Source organism: Sceloporus occidentalis, unplaced genomic scaffold, assembly GCF_023333645.1.
Source record: "Sceloporus occidentalis isolate IW3139 unplaced genomic scaffold, rSceOcc1.0.p SCAF_9, whole genome shotgun sequence".
NCBI classification, from domain to species: domain Eukaryota; kingdom Metazoa; phylum Chordata; class Lepidosauria; order Squamata; family Phrynosomatidae; genus Sceloporus; species Sceloporus occidentalis.
The window spans coordinates 31,595,874-31,614,519 of NW_028316989.1; the positions used below are offsets into that span (position 1 = coordinate 31,595,874).

Below are 18,646 nucleotides of genomic sequence, written 5' to 3' on the forward strand. Positions count from 1 at the left end.
AGCTGTTTTGGGGGGGGGGGAGAGAAGAGATATGGGCAAGTATTATACTTATAATGTTTAGTTAAAATGCTGTTGTTATGTGCCTTCAAGTTGTTTCTGACTTAGGGCAACCCTATGGCAAACCTATCATAGGGTTTTCTCGGCAGAGTCATAGTCCAACAACAACATTTTAATTAAACATTATAAATGCTAGTTAAAAATACTACTGTCCCCAATAACCAATAACCAATGTCCCATTTCCAGGAAAAGAGCAGGATACCAATAGATATAATAATAATACTGTCCCTTAAAAAACGTAACCTTAAAAAAACATTTCTAGCCCTCATGGCAGTCATATAATTGAAAGTGTATAGGCAGTGCTTACTGAAATTTCAAAAGCTAGACGTAAACCAGAGATTGGAAAAGAGGATTTGGTTGTAAGGTCTTCTGTAGATTCTTCTGAACACCATAACTAAATTATGCCAAAGAATTAAAATGATAGAAATTCTGCAAAAAAAATCCTTCGTGGGAGATTGAAAAATCCTCATTCATGTACGGACCAATCTGGCTACTTGGATGAATGAAATGATGCTCGGAGGTAAGGAAACACCAGTTTGTTTTTAACAAGACTTACCAACTGGAGATGCTGTAGGGATAATACTGTCTGTGGCATTGCGATGGTTTCCATGAAGCAATCCAGAGAATCTGTGGAACCACAAGAAACCAGGGATGAGCTCCAGGTTAGAGCCCTAACTATCCAGCCCTATTCTATTGTCCAAAGTTTTCCCTCTCATAAGCTTTGTCATTTTAATTTACCATTTCCGTAACAAAATGACAACCTATGGCATGACAAGACACCGGTCAAGGGCCGTATCCCAGCAGGAAACACATTGCTGATCTCCATCACAATCTGGGTCTTCTCCTCTGAGGAAATCACAAGACCTTCAGATGATTGGGACTGCAAGTTTCTATGATTCTAAGTTCCAAAAACCCTAGCCAGCATATCCAATGATAAGGAATGCTGGGAGTTGCAGTCTAACAATATCTTGAGGGCCACAGGATTCCCTGCTCTCCAGTTTAAGAGCTCCCCCAGCATCCTACTCCCCCTAGTAGCAAAATGTCCGGAATATGGCCACATAGCCTGAAAAAGCCACCAAAAATATATATCTAAAGTCTCATTCCAGTCACTGGTATAGAAGATGGAATTTCAGTAAGTGTTGCTGGTTATGCATACAATACCGGCTGAAATTTCCTCTTCTACACAACTGCTAAAACAGTGATTCCCAAACTTTGGCTCTCCAAATATTTAGGACTTCAGCTCCCAAAATTTGTGGCTATTGACTAAGTTGGATGTGGCTTCTGGGAGTCGAAGTCCAAAACAACTGGCTGACTAAAGTTTGGGAATCACTGCGCTAAAGGGTCAGGAGCCCTGTCCTTTATTTCATTTTGCAAAGGTAGCAAAATCTCCCCCTTAAAGCAGACCTCACACACCTCTTTGGGTCATTTCCCACTAAAGTCCCCAATAATAGTTGGTTTTTACCTCTTCATCATTCCGCATGTCTGGATAGGACTGTTGCAGGTTTTAGTAGGCACTACTCTATCGTAATAGTTCTCGTAACCAATTGCCGCTGCATAGGGAACAAGTATAGGACATAAACATAACCTGACATAACTATACAAAATCATTGCAAATCCAGAATCCTTACAAATTCTTTCACGGCTTATTAAAGTCCCATATTGACTCTGTACTATAATACAAGTCTGATTGATCCCGGAATGGAAAGATAATGAACTTTCTTGATCTAACTGACTAATGGTTTCAGTGGGAAAGGATGGAATATAAATACAGTCGGCTCTCCATATCCACAGTTTCTTTATCCACAGATTCAAGCATCCATGGCTTGAAGATAGTCCAAAAAGATATACATTCCAAATGGCAAGTCTATTTTATATAAGGGACACCATTTTACTATGCCACTGTTTTTAATGGGACTTGAGCATCCATGGATTTTAGTATCCACTGAGGGTCCTGGAACAAACTCTAGTGAATTAACAAGGATCCATTGTAAAGGTGCAATATGAGGTCAGGGGAACTCTAAGGGAAACTGAGGCAATTTGCTTTTGCCAAAGCTTATGGGGAAGGGCAAAATCCAGACCTCTTTTCATGCTGAATTAATAGATTAAATGGAACTGTTCCTGATAAATCAGTTGCAGGGTATGTTTCTTTCTGCTCCTCAGTATGGAATATGGAGATGAATATCTGCAACCCAAGAAAAGGAACTTTGTGCTTGCTTACTTGGAGGCTCTGTCCCTGTCATCCTGTTCTGAACAAAGCAATCCATATCTGAGTCTATATTGCAGTTCTCCAGGCTCAGTCGAACCTCTTCATATAGCTACAAGAACAAGAAGATATTAAGGTTTGCTGGTTTTGACGCTAGTCAACTTAGCTCTTCCATGGATGAAGGTTTTTGAGAGCAAAGTTGTCAGCATGAGTAGGACAACTTAGAGTACGACGTCTGCCTTCTGGTACTGCGGCACCTCTCTGCAGGTAAACCAGGAAACTTGGGAACTGGAGATCCTGGGAAAGACCCAGTCCACCCACCCAGATGTGTCAAGGAGGGCAGCTAGGAAATGGACAGTCTAGCCATCAGTGGTGAGTAGACCATAGACTTCCTGTTCTATAGTGTCCCAATCTATTTCTGAAGAACCATTGGCCTTGTGACTCTGAGCCCATGGGTGACTCCAGCCCTAGTGGCGCCACTGTCTCAGTGGAACTGGTCAGCATGCCCTTACCTCATCATCCCTCACGCACTGCATGGACAACTGATTGCAATGGACCCACAAGGAGTTCCTCAGGATGGTAATCCGATCACACTCTTGGAGTTGAAAAGCCTGTGTCCGTGGAAGATGAGGAAAGAATCAGATTTCCCAACAGTCAAGGATGCTTTCCCAACACATGCAAATGGCCAAATGAACATGGGGGGAGGGGAGCATTGATCTCACTGAGTCAGGTAAGCTGTGGTTTATAGGGAGTGTTTCTTAGATGGTCCAGTGTGAATCATGGAATCATAGCGTTGGAAGAGACCCCAAGGGCCAACCCCATTCTACCATGCTGGAAATCTCGAAGCATTCCCGACAGATGGCCACCCAGTCTCTGCTTCAAGACCTCCAAGGAAAAAGACCACCACTCTCCAAGACTATATATTCCACTGTGAAACACCTCTTACTGTCAGGAAGTTCCTCCTAATGTTGAGGTGGATTCTCTTTTCCTGGCCCTTGCATCCATTGCTTTTGGTTGTATTCTCTGGAGCAGCAGAAAACAGGTTTGCACCCTCCCAAATGTGATGCCCTTCAAATACTTAAACAGGGCTCATATCACCTCTTAACCTTCTCTTCTCCAGGCTAAACATCCCCGGCTCCCTAAGTCATTCCTCATAGGACATGGTTTTCAGGCCCTTCATCATTTTAGTCACCCTCCTTTCGACACACTCCAGTTTCTGAACATCCTTTTTGAATTGTGGTGCCCAGAACTGGACACAGGATTATTCCAGGTGAGAGGACTAGCACCAACCCATGGACCACCACCTTGAGTAGCACTAGATCATGTGTGAGTATGTTGTGCCCTCAGTGCTGCTGGACTACAACTTTCATTGGCACAGTGAGGGGTGATGGGAACTGTGGTCAACAACACTGGAGTGCCACAAGTTGTCTGTCATTGCTATAGATCTGGGTAGATACTGCTCAGCCCTCCAGATGTCATTGGACTGCCACTTCTAGCATTCCTCATCATTGGTCATGCTGGGAGTTGTGGTCCAACATCAACTGGAAGGTCAAATGATTGTCACCCCTGTTTTCATTCAAAGAACCTAATGAAAATGCCTTACACAAGATGACTACTTACCTCGCAAGTGCCAATATGCTCCTGCTCCCAAGTAATTCTTGCCTGATCCAACAGCTCTATGTTCTGCTTGTACACTCTTTCTGCATGAAGAAATATGCAAATGGAAGAGGTTCACCCATGGACTATGAATTAGTATTCTCACATTACTATTATGAATACTGCATTTGTATATCAAGGTATCACAGGTGGAAAAAATCCAGAGGGGTAGCTATCTTAGGTTGCTGCCACACTGCAAAAATAAAACAGTCTGACGCCACTTTAACTTCCATGGCTAAGTGTGATGAAACTTTGTAGTTTGTAGTTTGTTGTGGCACTAGAGCTCTCTGGCATGGCAGGCTAAATATGTCGCAAAACTTCCCAGGGGACAGTCATAAAAGTGTGTATTTTGTCACACTGGAAAAATTCATTGATTAGTACCATCTCTCTTAGGAAGGAGAATAAAAATGCTACAACAGCATGCAAAGATGCAAGAAAAAGCCACTATTCTCTCCCTCTGTTTTGGCTTTCTTTTCTCATGCAATAAAGGGACACTGAATCTTACAGAGCCCTAACATTTGTAGTTTGGGTGAAGCACTAGACACCTTTGGCAGAGGAGTACCTCACCAGACTACAAATCCCAGAATTCCATATGATGGAACCAGGACAGTTAAATTGGTATCAATGTGCTATACCACCAGGGCACAAAATAACAACAGGTGCAGACTGCATAGCTTTTAACAACTAGCTAGGATTACTTTTGGATTTTTCTGTCCCCTCGACACCATGTGCCCAATCTTATGAGGAGAAGTTGAAAGCTCACCCTCTTTTTAAATGATATATTAAGTGCTACAATAAAGATGTCACCCAAACTCATTTTTATTTGGAACGCGGCTTCAATAGATCTCCTTTTTATTGACATTTCAAATAGTACCTGCTTCGTTTGCAGCTTCTTTGCATTGCTTTGCTTTGGTCTGGCTCTGAAATGTAAAACAAAAATACAGTATTGGTATGGCCCTATAGAAACATTATTGCTCATTTGCAGGAACATTGCTTAAACTTCACAAGTCTAATTGGTTAATCCCAAGATATTTTCTACAGAAGTCCCATTCACCTATTATGTAAATATGTTGGACCAATATACAAAGTGCAAACTTAGAATTCATACCCTTCAATGGTCCCGATTTGGCAAGGACAATCCTGATTAATCCTTTGCTGGCCCACTTTTTCAGCTGCTTTTAAAATGTCCCGGTTCCTCTCTCCTCCATCCATTTTCCCCCTTTGTCCTCAGCATACATCCATTGCTGCAAACTGAGTTCCAAATGCAAAAGGAGTTTGCACTCCATTAACTTAGCAAGGGAAAAAAGGAGAGGAGGAATTTTGCCCTTCCCAGTAGGTTCAGACAAAAGCAAAATGCTGCATCCTCTCCTCCCTTGTTTGTTCTTCCTCCTCTTGACCACACTCTGGTGTTGTTTGGCCACATCTGTCCTGGTTTTCAACTGAAATGATGGAGGCTACGGGAATCAAATTGCCCACCAAATTACAAAGTACTATCGGTTAACCAGTGTACATTTTGTGTTCAGCTTTAGTTGTCCCATTTTTTAAAAACTGAGATATTAGGATACCTTTTCCGTTTGCTTCTGGTTTCCTGCAGCATTTATCCTTTCAAAGGCCAGTTCGGCCTCGTCTGCGTCTTTGCATTTCTGTTCGTAACTCTTCTTGGACTGCAAGCGGAGACATTAAAAACACAATAAAGGAGGCCAATAAAAGAAAGGAGGAAAGCGCTGGCTGCATTGCAAGCAGACGCTCTCCAAAGGGGAAAAGCAAAGACATGTTTGCATGCATTTATCACAAATGCAAATCGCATTTCAGCTTGCTTCTATGGTTACTTATCAGCTGGGATGATTCAGTCAGCATGCTAAAGAACTCTGGAAAACGCAGACAGTTCCAACCCAAATGGCACACAAAGTATTCCACCCATCTTTACTCTATCTCTGGCAGTGGATTCTGGGACATAGAGTGAGATGGGCAATAGAGTTGCCCTATGGTCCCTAAACTACCCTGTTGCTCTCACCATGGACTTTATCACAAAGAGAAAATCAGAGGTTTAAACAGTCATTATTCCAGGAAAGTCATGCAATTGTGGTGAAGATTTTCACACGATGTTGCGATTAAAGATTTATCTCTGGAATAACCAGGGAATAACCAGCAACAAATTCATTCATGGAGAAATCTTGTGAATTATTTGTTGCTGGTTATTCCTGGGATAAGTCATCTCTAATTGTGATGTGTGTGAAAATCTTCACGCAATTGAAATAATGACAGTTTAAACCTCCGATTTCCCCCCATGTGATAAACTGTGATGAAGAATGCTTCCAGCTTTGCAGCAAGATTCAACAGCTGCATTCGCACTGCAGAAATAATCCCGGTTGGCACCACTTTAATTGGCCTGGCTCAATGCTATGGAATTCTGCAAGTTGTAGTTTTGTGAGACCTTTGAGCTTTCTCTGAACATTCATGAGTGTATAAGTAATTGCAGAACCAGTGATAAAATTCACTTACATAGAATCATAGAAGTGTTGGAAGAGACCTCAAGGGTCAACCAGTCCAACTCCATTCTAACATGTAAAAAAGACACAATCCAAGCCCTGTCTGGGACATATTATTATTATTATTATTATTATTATTATTATTATTAACCTTTATTTATAAAGCGCTGTAAGTTTACACAGCGCTGTACATAAATTTTTTAGTCAGACGGTTCCCTGCCCTCAGGCTTACAATCTAAAAGACACGACACAAAAGGAGAAGGGAGTGGTGGTGGGGAATAGGATCAGGTCCAGCAGATCTTCTCCACCTCCGAGGCCTGGACCAAGGCAGATGGACTGGAGGAAGGGCTTGGCTTCTTGATGGATGGTTAGAAGGAGGCTTCCTAGGTCAGAGAGGGGCTCACCTCTGGGAATGCTTCTCTAAACAATATAGTCTTATTCAACATATGGCCATCTAGCCTCTGTTTAAAAACCTCCAAAGACAAAATCAGCAGCAGAAAACAAGCTTGCTCCCTCCTCAACATGACATCCCTTCAAATACTTAAACAGGGCTATCATATCATCTCTTAACCTTCTTTTCTCTAAGCTAAACATACCCAGCTTCCTAAGTCCCTCCGCACAGAGCATCATTTCTTACCTCCATGGTCTTCTTATACATTGAAAGCTTGTTCTTGTGCACCCGCTCCATTGTGCTCTCATACTGCAGGAAACACACAGAATTTATGTCCAGATTTTGTTGTGGAAGAACTAGAAAAACAGTCCTTCAAATATTTATGTCGCACACTTCTAGGTCAACTGCTTCGCAGTACTGCCTTCGTTCCGGAGATATATCAAAATGTCATCTCATGCTTCAATAAAACCTGATCGCCAGGGAAATGCAGGGATGAGCAAATAATTAAACTGGAATATTGTTAGCAGTACATAATTCTTGTGGGATTATGCTAACACAACTGCCTGAAGTGCAACATTTCTTTACATGTGCAAGAACCACAACAACAGCAAAGGTAATGAGAAAGTAAAGACCAGGTCTCTTCATTCTATATACTTACGCCTTTTATGTTGTATACTAATGCTTATACTTATATTTCAAGCCATTGCTCACTACATGTTTATTTTTCCTTATCCAGAATTCCCAAATCCAAAATATTCCCAAATCCAAAACTGTCCATATGGGTGGCTGTGATAGGAGCACTTTTGCTTTCTGATGATTTGGCGTTCACAAGCTTTGTTTCGTGCATAAAACTATTAAAAATATTGTGTACAGAATTATGTTCAGGCCCTGGGTATAAGTGTATACAAAACATAAATGAATTTTATATTTAGACTTGGGTCCCACCTCTGAGATATCATATTATATTTATGCAAATAGTCCAAAAATCCAAATTCCAAAACACTTCTGGTCCCATGCATTTCGGAGAAGGGAGACTCAACCTGTGCCACTATTTCCATTTATTATGGAATAATATTTATTATCGCCTCACCTTTTTCCTCTGTTCCTTCTGCCTTTCCCTGAATTCCTCAAGGGCCTTCAGCTCATCCTTGAGCATTGCTGCCAGCTGGATGTGAGAGTGCCCAACACTTTCCATTTCTGCAGAGAATCAGAATGCGAAGTTGGTTGGTATAAATCTTTCATGGAGGAACAGAGCAAAACCCATCTTTGCAGGTGACTTTGCTTCCACGACCGCAGTTGTGAAATATAGTTATAGCAAGGAAGAGAGCCTTTGCTGAGACAACGTTGAAGATAAGGTAGCATCCTCCTCTGGGATCTTTTCAAAGTACACAACAACAACACCATGGCTCCATCCTATGGAGACCTGAGATGGCCAGGATAGAGGGCAGGATGACCGCATGTTCTCCTTTTCCAGGACATATCCTACATTTCAACCCTCAGAATTCCAAAGTGTCCTCCACTTTGAGCATGACTTTACGTTTCCATTACTGTTTTTAGCTTTTACGGTTGGCCCTGTTCCAATACGTCTCGGCATTAAAAAGAAGCCTCCTCGTGGCTTGGAATTAAATGTTGCAGGTAGTATTAAGTTGCCAGATAAAATAAGGGACAAAGCTCCTGTCCTTTTAAAGGTTGTGTAGCCTTCCACATTGGGAGCGTGGAATATTCTCATGTACTGTATTCTTTGCCTAAGGTCAAAGGGGCGGCATCCGGACTGCAGAAATAATCCAGTTTGGCGCCACTTTTAACTGCCGTGGCTGAATACTATGTTGAATGCTATGGAATTCTGCAGTGATTGTAGTTTGTTGGGACACCAGAGCAGAGCCGTGGGAATGAAAGTGGTGTCAAACTGGATTATTTCTGCAGTCCAGATGGGTCCCCAGTGGGTTTCCATGGATTTGAACCCTGATTTCCAAAGTCGTAGTCCAACATTCAAACCACTAAAGCACACTGGCTCTCATACAAATATAGATATAAATATTTAGATAGATAGATAGATAGATAGATAGATAGATAGATAGATAGATAGAGAGATGACAGGCAGACGATAGATAGATAGATAGATAGATAGATAGATAGATAGATAGAAGATAGATAGATAGATAGATAGATAGATAGATAGATAGATAGATAGATAGATAGATTATAACCTGCCCTTATATAAGTTACTTTCAGGGTAATATAAGAACCCAAAGGAAGTATGCTGATAGACTCACGTTGTTTTAGGATTTCAAACGAAGCCTTCAGAGTGCTGAGGAAGAAGAAGAAAAATATCGTCATTTTTGTGGAAATTCACGTATTGATAGAGAACAGTTCAGACTCACGGTTTTCATCATCCAGAATGATGACAAGGACAGTCGTTTTAACCAAACCGAAGGCTTAGATTTTCACATTAAAACCACCGCGACCTAGACATCTCTTGTGGACCAACCCACAAAGGAAAAAGAATGGACTTTTCCTCCTTCCTTTGGACAGTCAACATCTCCAGAAAGCTGTGTGTGAAACTGATCACAAAATACAACAACTAGACTTTTGATCTAGCCACTATGAGAAGGTTAGTGGGAGCGATAATGTCTAAAATCCCCGACAGACCATGCTCACTGTGAATTGCAGTCCACAAATTTGGGGGACTGTGACCTTCTCACCATGATGACTCTCCAAAAATATTTCCAAAATGTTCCAACTGATCCTAAAAGTCAAATCATAATGCTATTTTCTTGTAATTTGTATGTTATTGCTGTTCCTGTTTTGTAATCCGCCTTGATTTCTCCGGGAAAAGGTGGAATATAAATAATTTATTATTATTATTATTATTATTATTATTATTATTATTAGATGTGTTCATAAAATCTAGTTGCATTTTCCCAGGAAAACTTGGCAAATGTTTAGCAAAGCAGTGAACCAAAGACTCCTTTGTTTGTCCCTTTTTCTCTTATCAAACTTCATTTACATTTACCAACAAACAGCCCCTATCTTGCTTGTTTACTGTTGCTGTTGTGTGCCTTCATGTCATTTCCAATTTATGGGGACCCTAAGACAACCCTATCCTGGGGTTTTCTTGGCAAGGTTTGTTGAGAGGAGGTTTGCCATTGCCTTCCATGAAGCTGAGAGAGTGAGACTTGCTTAAGGTCACCCATTGGGTTTCATGGCCGAGCGAGCGAGGATTCAAACCCTAGTCTTCAGAGTCATAGTCCAACACTGAAACCACTGTGCCACGCTGGCTCTCATTTTGTACATTTCCAGCAATTTCCCGAGACTTAGTGTTGATGTAAAGTTACAAAAACAACTACTCTAATTTATTGACTGACTTTTTTAATGCCTACAAAGAAAATTGTGCTAATTACTGTTTCAGAATTAATACATTTTGCTCCGCTCTCTCTCTCTGATAATGATATTTAGCAAGAACGCTCCAAATTATTATGTTTACTTGCCGCCCTCTTGTGGCATATATTCCAGCTTTCAGTTATTAAAGGCTTTTGAAAGGATTCTCCGCATTTATACCTCCGCATCTCAGGATTGCCTCAATACCCTAAAAGCACCAGATACTGTCTCTTCTTGAAAGCTAAGCAGAGGTAACCCTGGTTAGTATCTGGATGAGAGACCACCAACGAATACCGGATGCCATAAGCTATATTTCAGAGGAAGGAACTGGCAAAACCTTACAAAATCCATGGAGCTGCCAAGCTCTGCAAGTCATTCCTGGACATGCACAAAAAGGGTCAAGGCTTCAAGTATTAGTATCAAGTTTGGTCAACATCTATCCACAAAGATATCTTTATGGAACTGGTAGTAGCACAATCTCTGGCCCAGAAAGGTCTTTCCATCATCTGCTACACAATCCCTGGTGATCTAGGTGCTTTATATGCAAAGCGTGAGCTCTGCTACTGAACCAAGCTTCCCATTTCTTGGCCCAGGGACCTCCTTTTTCAAATTCCAGCTGACATACTACCAATGGTATCAATAGGAATGTACAGGGAAACAGTCCACACAGATTATGGCATTGACATAAAATGTAACTGCTTTCCAATGGGATGCAAGCTGGGAGTTTGTCGTTTGGGAAAAGCGGCTTACAAAGCACGCCTGGGACCCGGGATGCAAACAAGTTGCAGTCGCTCTGTGATGGCTGCAGCGGCGACTTGTGTGCAATAATACCCAGTAGCAACACGCAACCTGACTAATACCCAGTAGCAACGTGCAACCCATTGGGGAGCAGTTGGGTTTTATGTCAATGTGATAATTTCCTATGAAGCAGTATAGAAATGTAAGTGCTATTACATAGGGAAGTGGTAGCTTAGTTGTTAAGACGCCAATTCTGACTATTATAAGATCGAAAGGTTGGCAGTTCGAGGTCCAAGTGCTGCATGATGGGGTGAGCTCTTATCACTCGTCCCAGCTTCTGCCAACCTGGCTGTTGGAAAGCATGCAAATGCAAGTAGGTAAATAGGTACCAATTCGGAGGCTCTTCGATTTAGTAACAGATATGAGCATCACCCCCTACATTTGGTTATGACTAGACATTCATGCATCGGAGCAAGTCTACCAAAGTTCATTCTACTAACGTCTTTCTTTCAGTTAGTCTCAAAGGTGCTGCAAGATCTCTCTACATACGTTTGGACATTACATTACTTTATATAAATGCATCTGAGGAAATAGACTGAAGCCTAGGAAAGCTCATGCTGCCAACTTCTTTCTTTCAGTTAGTCTCAAAGGTGCTGCAAGATCTCTCTCCATACTCATACATACTCATCATTCAACAACCAACTTTACAGCTTCTCTGGGAGGGAAGAAAATAATGGTACAAATATGCCCTAATTTGGTCCTAAAATAAAGACTTAATATATTTTTTCCCAAAGGAAAATGTCATTTGCATTGATGACCTTAAACTCGATTGTTAAAGTGACTTGAAGAGTGTTTTCATTTTATTCTTTTGAATAGAGGAAGATAGAAACTGAATTAGATACGGCCAACAGGAAAACCACACAGTACACTTTCCTTACACTTTAGCAAACTAAACATAACACCTACGTTGGATCTGATAGCAGAAGCACCTATTCTGTCTGTTTGATGTGTGTAAATGTACATTTGTGTCTATAAAAATAAATATATATATAGTTTATCCGCACCATAAATAAGAGCAACACTCTAGATCTGTGCAAGCAAAACTTGCACAGATATAATGAGCAGCCAGGAGAGACAATAATTTTCTACTTTAAGAGATCTGTGACTTTATGAGTGTCGGTTTCACAGTCAGGGGCTCTGAACGGAGAAGAGGGAGATAAATGAAACAGAACAACAAAAGGCATCGGCTGCTTTGAATTTTAAAAAGTGACATTTGAAGACGGTTCAGCTCATGACCGTTTTCCTGTGTGGATGACACTTCTGTATAGGAAAAAAAGAAGCATGTAAACCATAATGTGCTGCAAACACTGTGAGTTCCTGGCCACATTCAGCCATGGAAACTCACTAGGTGGCCTTGGGCAAGTTACTCTCTGCCAGCCTTAGAGGAAGGCAATGGAAAAACCCCTCTGAATAAGTCTTGACAAGCCAATGATAGATTAGGCATAAGTCAGAATGAATGTGAAAGCACATAAGCACATAAGAAATGACAGGTTTTTCTTGACCAGTGGCCGATACAACAAAGGGCCACAGAATGGAGTCCAGTTGCCTCACTGCCAACTTAATGCCACTCATCACCTCTGTCCCATTATGGATGCCATGCTGTTAGTGACTTCCGCATACAGTTCTGGGGAAAGAGTGGGATACAAATAAATATGATGATGATGATGATGATGATGATGATGATGATGATGATGATGATAATAATAATACACAAGGTGTGCTACACATGCAGGATGTGTACTACATATGTGTATGACACTATACTACTAGCAGAAAACCTCATGGACCTGAAACAATTACTAAAGAAGGCCAAAGAAAAAAGCGCAAGGTCCGGCTTAAAGCTGAACATCAGGAAAGCAAAAATAATGACCACAGAGGACCTACATACTTTCAACCTAGCAATGAGGGAAATGAAATAGTTAAGAGAATTCCCATACCTTGGATCAAACATCGATCAGGAAGGAGATTGCATTTAAGAAATCAGAACAAGAGTAGGAATGGGAAAGGAACTAGACAAGATAGATCTTAAAGAGCAAAGATACACAATTGAGCACTGAAGTTAGAATCATCCAAGCTATGGCATTTCCCATTACCATGCGCAGATGTGAGAACTGGATATTGAAGGAAGCAGATAGGAAGAAAATAAACTCATTCGAGATGTGGTGCTGGAGAAGAGTGCTGAGAATACCATGGACAGCCAAAAAGACAAACCAATGGACCCTTGAACAGATCAAGACTGAACTGGAAGCCAGGATGACTAAATTGAGGCCGTTGTACTTTGGCCACATCATGAGAAGCCATGACTCACTCGAAAAGGCAGTAATGCTGGGAAAGGTAGAAGGCAGCAGAAAGAGAGGAAGACTGCAAGCCAGATGGTTGGACTCAATGAGGGAGGTCATGGGTGTGAATTTACGCGTCGGGATTTACTCAAAGGCAGTTAATGCCAAACAAATATTATTTGTTGGAATTGTTTAATTGTTTTTAAAACTTGTATTTTGCATGTTTTATAGCATTTTAACTTGGACTGTTTTAGATTTGTAAGCCGCCTCGAGTCCCTGTACTGGGAGGAAGGCAGGATATTAATAATAATAATAATAATAATAATAAACACATGCAGGATGAATTTTGCACCACAGTGCAACAGATATCTTCTGCTGACAGAAGCAAAACTGCGCAGAGAGGAATGTTGTGGCGTTGAAGCTAAGCACAGACCTGTGAGGTTGCGCATTGCGGTCGCACATTGCACAATGCCATTCAAACACTGATATATGTTTTAGTTGTAATTTGCTCAAGTGCATTTGTAGGAAGGAAGGTGAGATAGAAATAAATAAATAAATACATGGTAAGACAAGATATTTCTTTCTTTCTTTATTGAGAGGCAGCATGGTGTAGTGGTTTTGAGCATTGGATTATGACTCTGGAGGCCAGGGTTCGAATTGAGTTTCTCACCCTAGCCTTAAAAGAGCTACCCAAGGTGCTGAATGCTAATATCAAAATAGGGATGGATCTACACTGTAGAAATGATGCAGTTTGACTCCGCTTTAACTGTCCTGCCTCCATCTTACAGAATCCTGAGATCTGTGGTTTTGTGAGACACTCACACTCTTTGGCAGGAAAGGCACAAGCCCTTGTAAAACTACAGATCCCAGGATTCCATAGGATGGAGCTATAAAGCTGTGCCAAACCAGGATTCAGCCTTAGTGCTTTCAAACTGCATTATTTCCACAGTGTAGATGCATCCTGAGGTTCCACACCTTGGATATCTCCTTCCAAGTTCAGACTTTAAACCTGGAGCGAATGCTCCAGACTGTATTCTTCATGCTATTTCTCACCAGAGCATCCGCCATGCAGAAGCTTTATGATTTTGCCAGTGCAAGCAAGGAAAATAGCATGCAAATCCTTCTGTATTTGAACCACAGGAAGCTGGCAAATGTAAAATTGCGGCGAAGAGAGTGCGTTTCTAGCAACACACTGGGGATTGTTTGTTTCCCATTGCCCAGGGAAACGCCAACTTCTCTTTAGAGGTTTGGCCACTAGCAGGAACTTGAATTGCTCTTATCTCCAAACTGGCTCTGCTTTTTAGCCTTCTCACTTCCACAAAGAGTGGCATCATGGCAGTGCCTGCTTTCTTGCTTCTACCTCCAACTCTCTGCACATTTAAAAATGCATTTTTAAAGAGCTCGTTTCTGGAGCAGAAAGGTGCCACTTTTATAACTGCTGTTTTCAAAACATGTCAAAGAGTTCTCAGCTGGGTCTCTTGCATTAAGCCCATCAGACAGGAATAAGCCTTATATTCCATGCAAATAATAATAAAAAAAAAACCCAACAACCCATATCCCCAGTCTGTAAACCAGCCTGGGCCTCATTCCCACTTACAGATAAATCGGTGTGTGATCTGAATCGATGGATCGATTCGTCATAGGATCGTGGTTTATACTACACTTGCCCTGACTGCATTTTCTGACATCAAAATAACCCATTTGTGGTTCACATTCATGAATGAATTGACTCAAAATGATTCGGTTCCAGCCGGCCGATGGGGAAATTTGAATTAATTCTGATCTGCTTGTCGTTCACACTTGCGCGGAATCAATTTATTGAAAAAGAAGCGGAAAAAATCAGCGTCAAAAAGACGTGGGTTAAATGGGTCTGGAGCAATTTGGATTAAGTGAGAACCAGGGTCGTTTGAATCAGTTTGAACTGAATTGTGATCTGGTTTAAAAGGTAGTGGGTATGAGGCCCAGAAGTCCTTTTCCATGCAAAGCTTTGTACGGCAGCAAACCACAGTTCATTTCAATGCAACACCATCCACATTTGGGAAGATCTTATAAACAGGATCTTTAAGCAACTTACACTATAGTAAGTGATCTCTTTGGGCAATTCATAGAATCATAGAGATGGAAGAGACTCCAAGGGCCATCCGTTCCAACCCCATTCTGCCATGCAGGAAAACACAAGCGAAGCACTCCATGTCACAGATGAAGACCCAGCCTCTCTTTAAAAACCTCTAAAGAAGGAGATTCCACCACTCTATGAAGCAGTGTCTTCCACTGTTGAACAGCTCTTACTCTCAGGAAGTTCTTCCTAATGTTGAGGTGGAATCTCTTTTCCGGTTGCAAAGGTTCAGATTCTTTCCTGAGCATACAACAACCCAAAAGCCCACCTTTTAAGTGAGGCAACCATAAGCGCAGCCATTCTTGTGTTTCTGGAGAACATGGAGTGCACATATGTATGGATCAGCAGAGACATGACCTGCTGTTTTCCTATACTTGGATACACTGCAAGGACATTATCTGTGGGGAAGTCCTGAGGACTCTTGGAAGGTCCTGAGATGCCTACTGCAGCATATCCAGCTCTCACTTCCACAGATCTGGGAATGGCTGCATCGGGGAGGGTTGGGCCACTTAAAAAGGCAGGTTTTGTGGGTTAACACTGGGAGATGTAGCTATGACAATGCAGGTACGAACCAAACATACATCTCCCCTTGTAGGATATCAGCCAACATCAAGAAAAAAGGGTGAGTCTCCCTTATCTGGAATTACGAAATCCAAACTGCTTGAAAAATCAAAATAGTTTTTTGTGGGGTTTTTGGGCTATGTGGCCATGTTCTGGATGGACTTATTCCTGATGCTTCACCTTTAGGAATAAATTCTTCCAGAACACAGCCACATAGCCCGAAAACCCCACAAAAAAACGTGGAGGCCAGCCACAAAATCCTTTGACTTCACATTGAAAATCAAAATGTTTTTCACGGGTGGCTGAGATAGTGACGCCTTTGTTTTCTGATGGTTCGCTGTACACAAACTTTGATGGTTCCAAACATTTCAGATAAGCGAGGCTCAACCTGTAACTATAGAAAACTCCAGGTAGTTCTGCTCCCAGGTCTTGTATTAAAGGTGCACCCTATAACCTAATATAAAGAGGCTCCATATTAATTTGCAGGAATTTTAAACAAGCTCATCAGACAGAATCAGATGGATGCATTTTCCGCATAAGAAAACTCCAAGATAAAGCCATGGCAGGAGTCACTGCTTAGCTCAAGGCCCTGTTCTGTTGCTTACTGTAATTAATAATCCAGCCTTTGCAGGAATCAGTCTTGCATCAAATAGGAAATGCACTAGCTGGGCTTCTATCCTTCCTTCCCCCCACACATCTGCAACTATGATTCTCTATTCTATATAAAGTATGAAGACACAGGAAGTTTATAGAAACCATCCTTGTTCTTCCCACTCGCATGAGTCAGAATTTCTGTCACTTACTGTGCTTTGCATTTTGATTGCATTTCCTAAAGATTTCCTGCACAGGTTTGAAATACACAGTTGGGTGTCTTCCTTTCGGTATAAGCCAAATGTGATGGGATTCTATGCTAAGTGACCCTACTGTAGCTATTAAAGACGTAGCCGTGTTAGTCTGGAAAATCAGTATGCAAAGGGGTCATTTGGCACCTTGGAGACTAACTGAGGCCCAAAACACACTGCGGAGATAATCCAGTTTGAGACTGCCCTGGTTCAGTGCTAGGGAATCCTGGAAACTGTAGTTTATTGTGGCACCAGAGCTCTCTGCCAGAGAAGGCTAAATGTCTCACAGAACTACAGTTCGTTGAGCCAGGGCAGTTAAAGCGGTCTCCAACTGGATTATTTCTGCAGTGTGTTTTGTACATGAAAGAAAGAAACTGGTAGCAAGAGCTTTCATAGGCTTGAACCTACTTCTTCAGATGCATCTGACGTGGCCATAGTTGCCCGTCTGCACCTTAAATGTCCATTCTTTTAGGAGGGAGCTAGAATCGTTTAGCCTTGTTCAACCATGGGAAAAATAAAAATGATGGAGCCACTTTGCCTTTTGCTCTTTTACAAGAATGCCTCAACTGCAACTTGAATTGTCAACATATAGGTCTGCAAGGATCTGGCAAAACCACCTCTGAGTATCCCTAGCCTAAGAAAACCCTAGGGAATCAATTGCACAGACACATACACATCCCCATGTTTTTTCATATTGCCTATGGATGAATTCCTAAGTTTGTTGCTATTGTGTGCCTTCGAATTATTTCCAGTTTATGGCAACCCTAAGGGGACACTATCATGGGGCTTTTTTGGCAAGATATGTTTAGAGCGGGGAACTCTGAAAACCAGGGTTTGTAAAACCTGTAGCTTGCAAGGTCTTGCAGAGAGCTAGTGCCTAGAAGAGCTTTCTTCCCCACTAAAAACAGTGGGATAAGACAGAAGTCAAATTATTTTTGCCGTTTTGTCTTCACGTTTTCTTAACACCGACATCACAAATACAGTACATTATCATAACGTTGACTCCCTTGTTTTAAATTCTGAACCACCTCGAGTGCCAATAAAATTGACCCCCAAAACCCGGGTAGACTTATCAATGTAAATACTGTACTTTAACTCTTATAAACAAGGGGACCATTCCTGGTGAAAGGCAAGAGCGTAATGTGTCCTGGAAGCACTGACCCAGCTCTAATCTCTCAAACATTCAGCCTTTAGGATAAACCCAAACAGTTATGCCTACCAGAATTTTGTACGTTCTTTGGCATCATTTTCCTTTGCTTCATCATTTAGATCCTCCGTTACTTGCACCTAAGTTTTACCCTCGATTTATCCACGGGTCATATCAAAAGCCATCATTTTGACCCCAAACCTGCCCTCGACTTGTACATGAGGTCAACTTATAGCCAAGTATATATGGCAATACATGTGGGATGCACAGTGAAATCACGCAAATCGTCTGAATACACATAAACCATTGGTTCAAGTTCTGAGGTTGCAGCACTTAGTATTAATTCAATGCTGAACAATTTGCCATTAAGTTACATCTAAAAAAGGCTCACTTGATTTCGGTTTGGCCTCCCGCTTTCCGAGCGATCTGCACCAGCTCCTTCCCATAACGTTCTTCTGCCTGAGCCCTGTTAAAAGAAAATTATTATTATTATTATTATTATTATTATTATTATTATTATCATCCCATCTTCCTCCCGGAAATCTTGTCATCATTTTAAGCTCCCATATATTTTGGGATCTCCTGTTCTTAAGGTCTTGTACAATGTGGTCATTTCAGTTCTTGGGTGTATCTGGGAACAAGGAAAGTTCAGAAATGTTCCTATTTTGAAGTACACTTCAAATATGGTATGCATATTTGCCTTATGGCACTCTGGAAATTGAATTGTTC

General features: G+C 41.5%; 1 protein-coding gene across 1 annotated transcript in view; it reads right to left on the bottom strand.

The window, feature by feature from the left end:
• Positions 1-18,646, bottom strand: part of PSTPIP1 (proline-serine-threonine phosphatase interacting protein 1) — a 29,740-nt gene that overhangs the window by 2,747 nt on the left and 8,347 nt on the right. The window contains exons 3-13 of the mRNA XM_089538492.1: positions 18,309-18,383; positions 9,070-9,104; positions 7,887-7,993; positions 7,043-7,105; positions 5,482-5,580; positions 4,791-4,836; positions 3,881-3,960; positions 2,773-2,871; positions 2,276-2,372; positions 1,520-1,607; positions 614-684 (exon numbers count right to left, since the gene is read on the bottom strand). Of these exons, the coding sequence (XP_089394618.1) occupies positions 614-684; positions 1,520-1,607; positions 2,276-2,372; positions 2,773-2,871; positions 3,881-3,960; positions 4,791-4,836; positions 5,482-5,580; positions 7,043-7,105; positions 7,887-7,993; positions 9,070-9,104; positions 18,309-18,383 (860 nt within the window). The remainder of the gene's footprint in view (positions 1-613; positions 685-1,519; positions 1,608-2,275; positions 2,373-2,772; positions 2,872-3,880; positions 3,961-4,790; positions 4,837-5,481; positions 5,581-7,042; positions 7,106-7,886; positions 7,994-9,069; positions 9,105-18,308; positions 18,384-18,646) is intronic.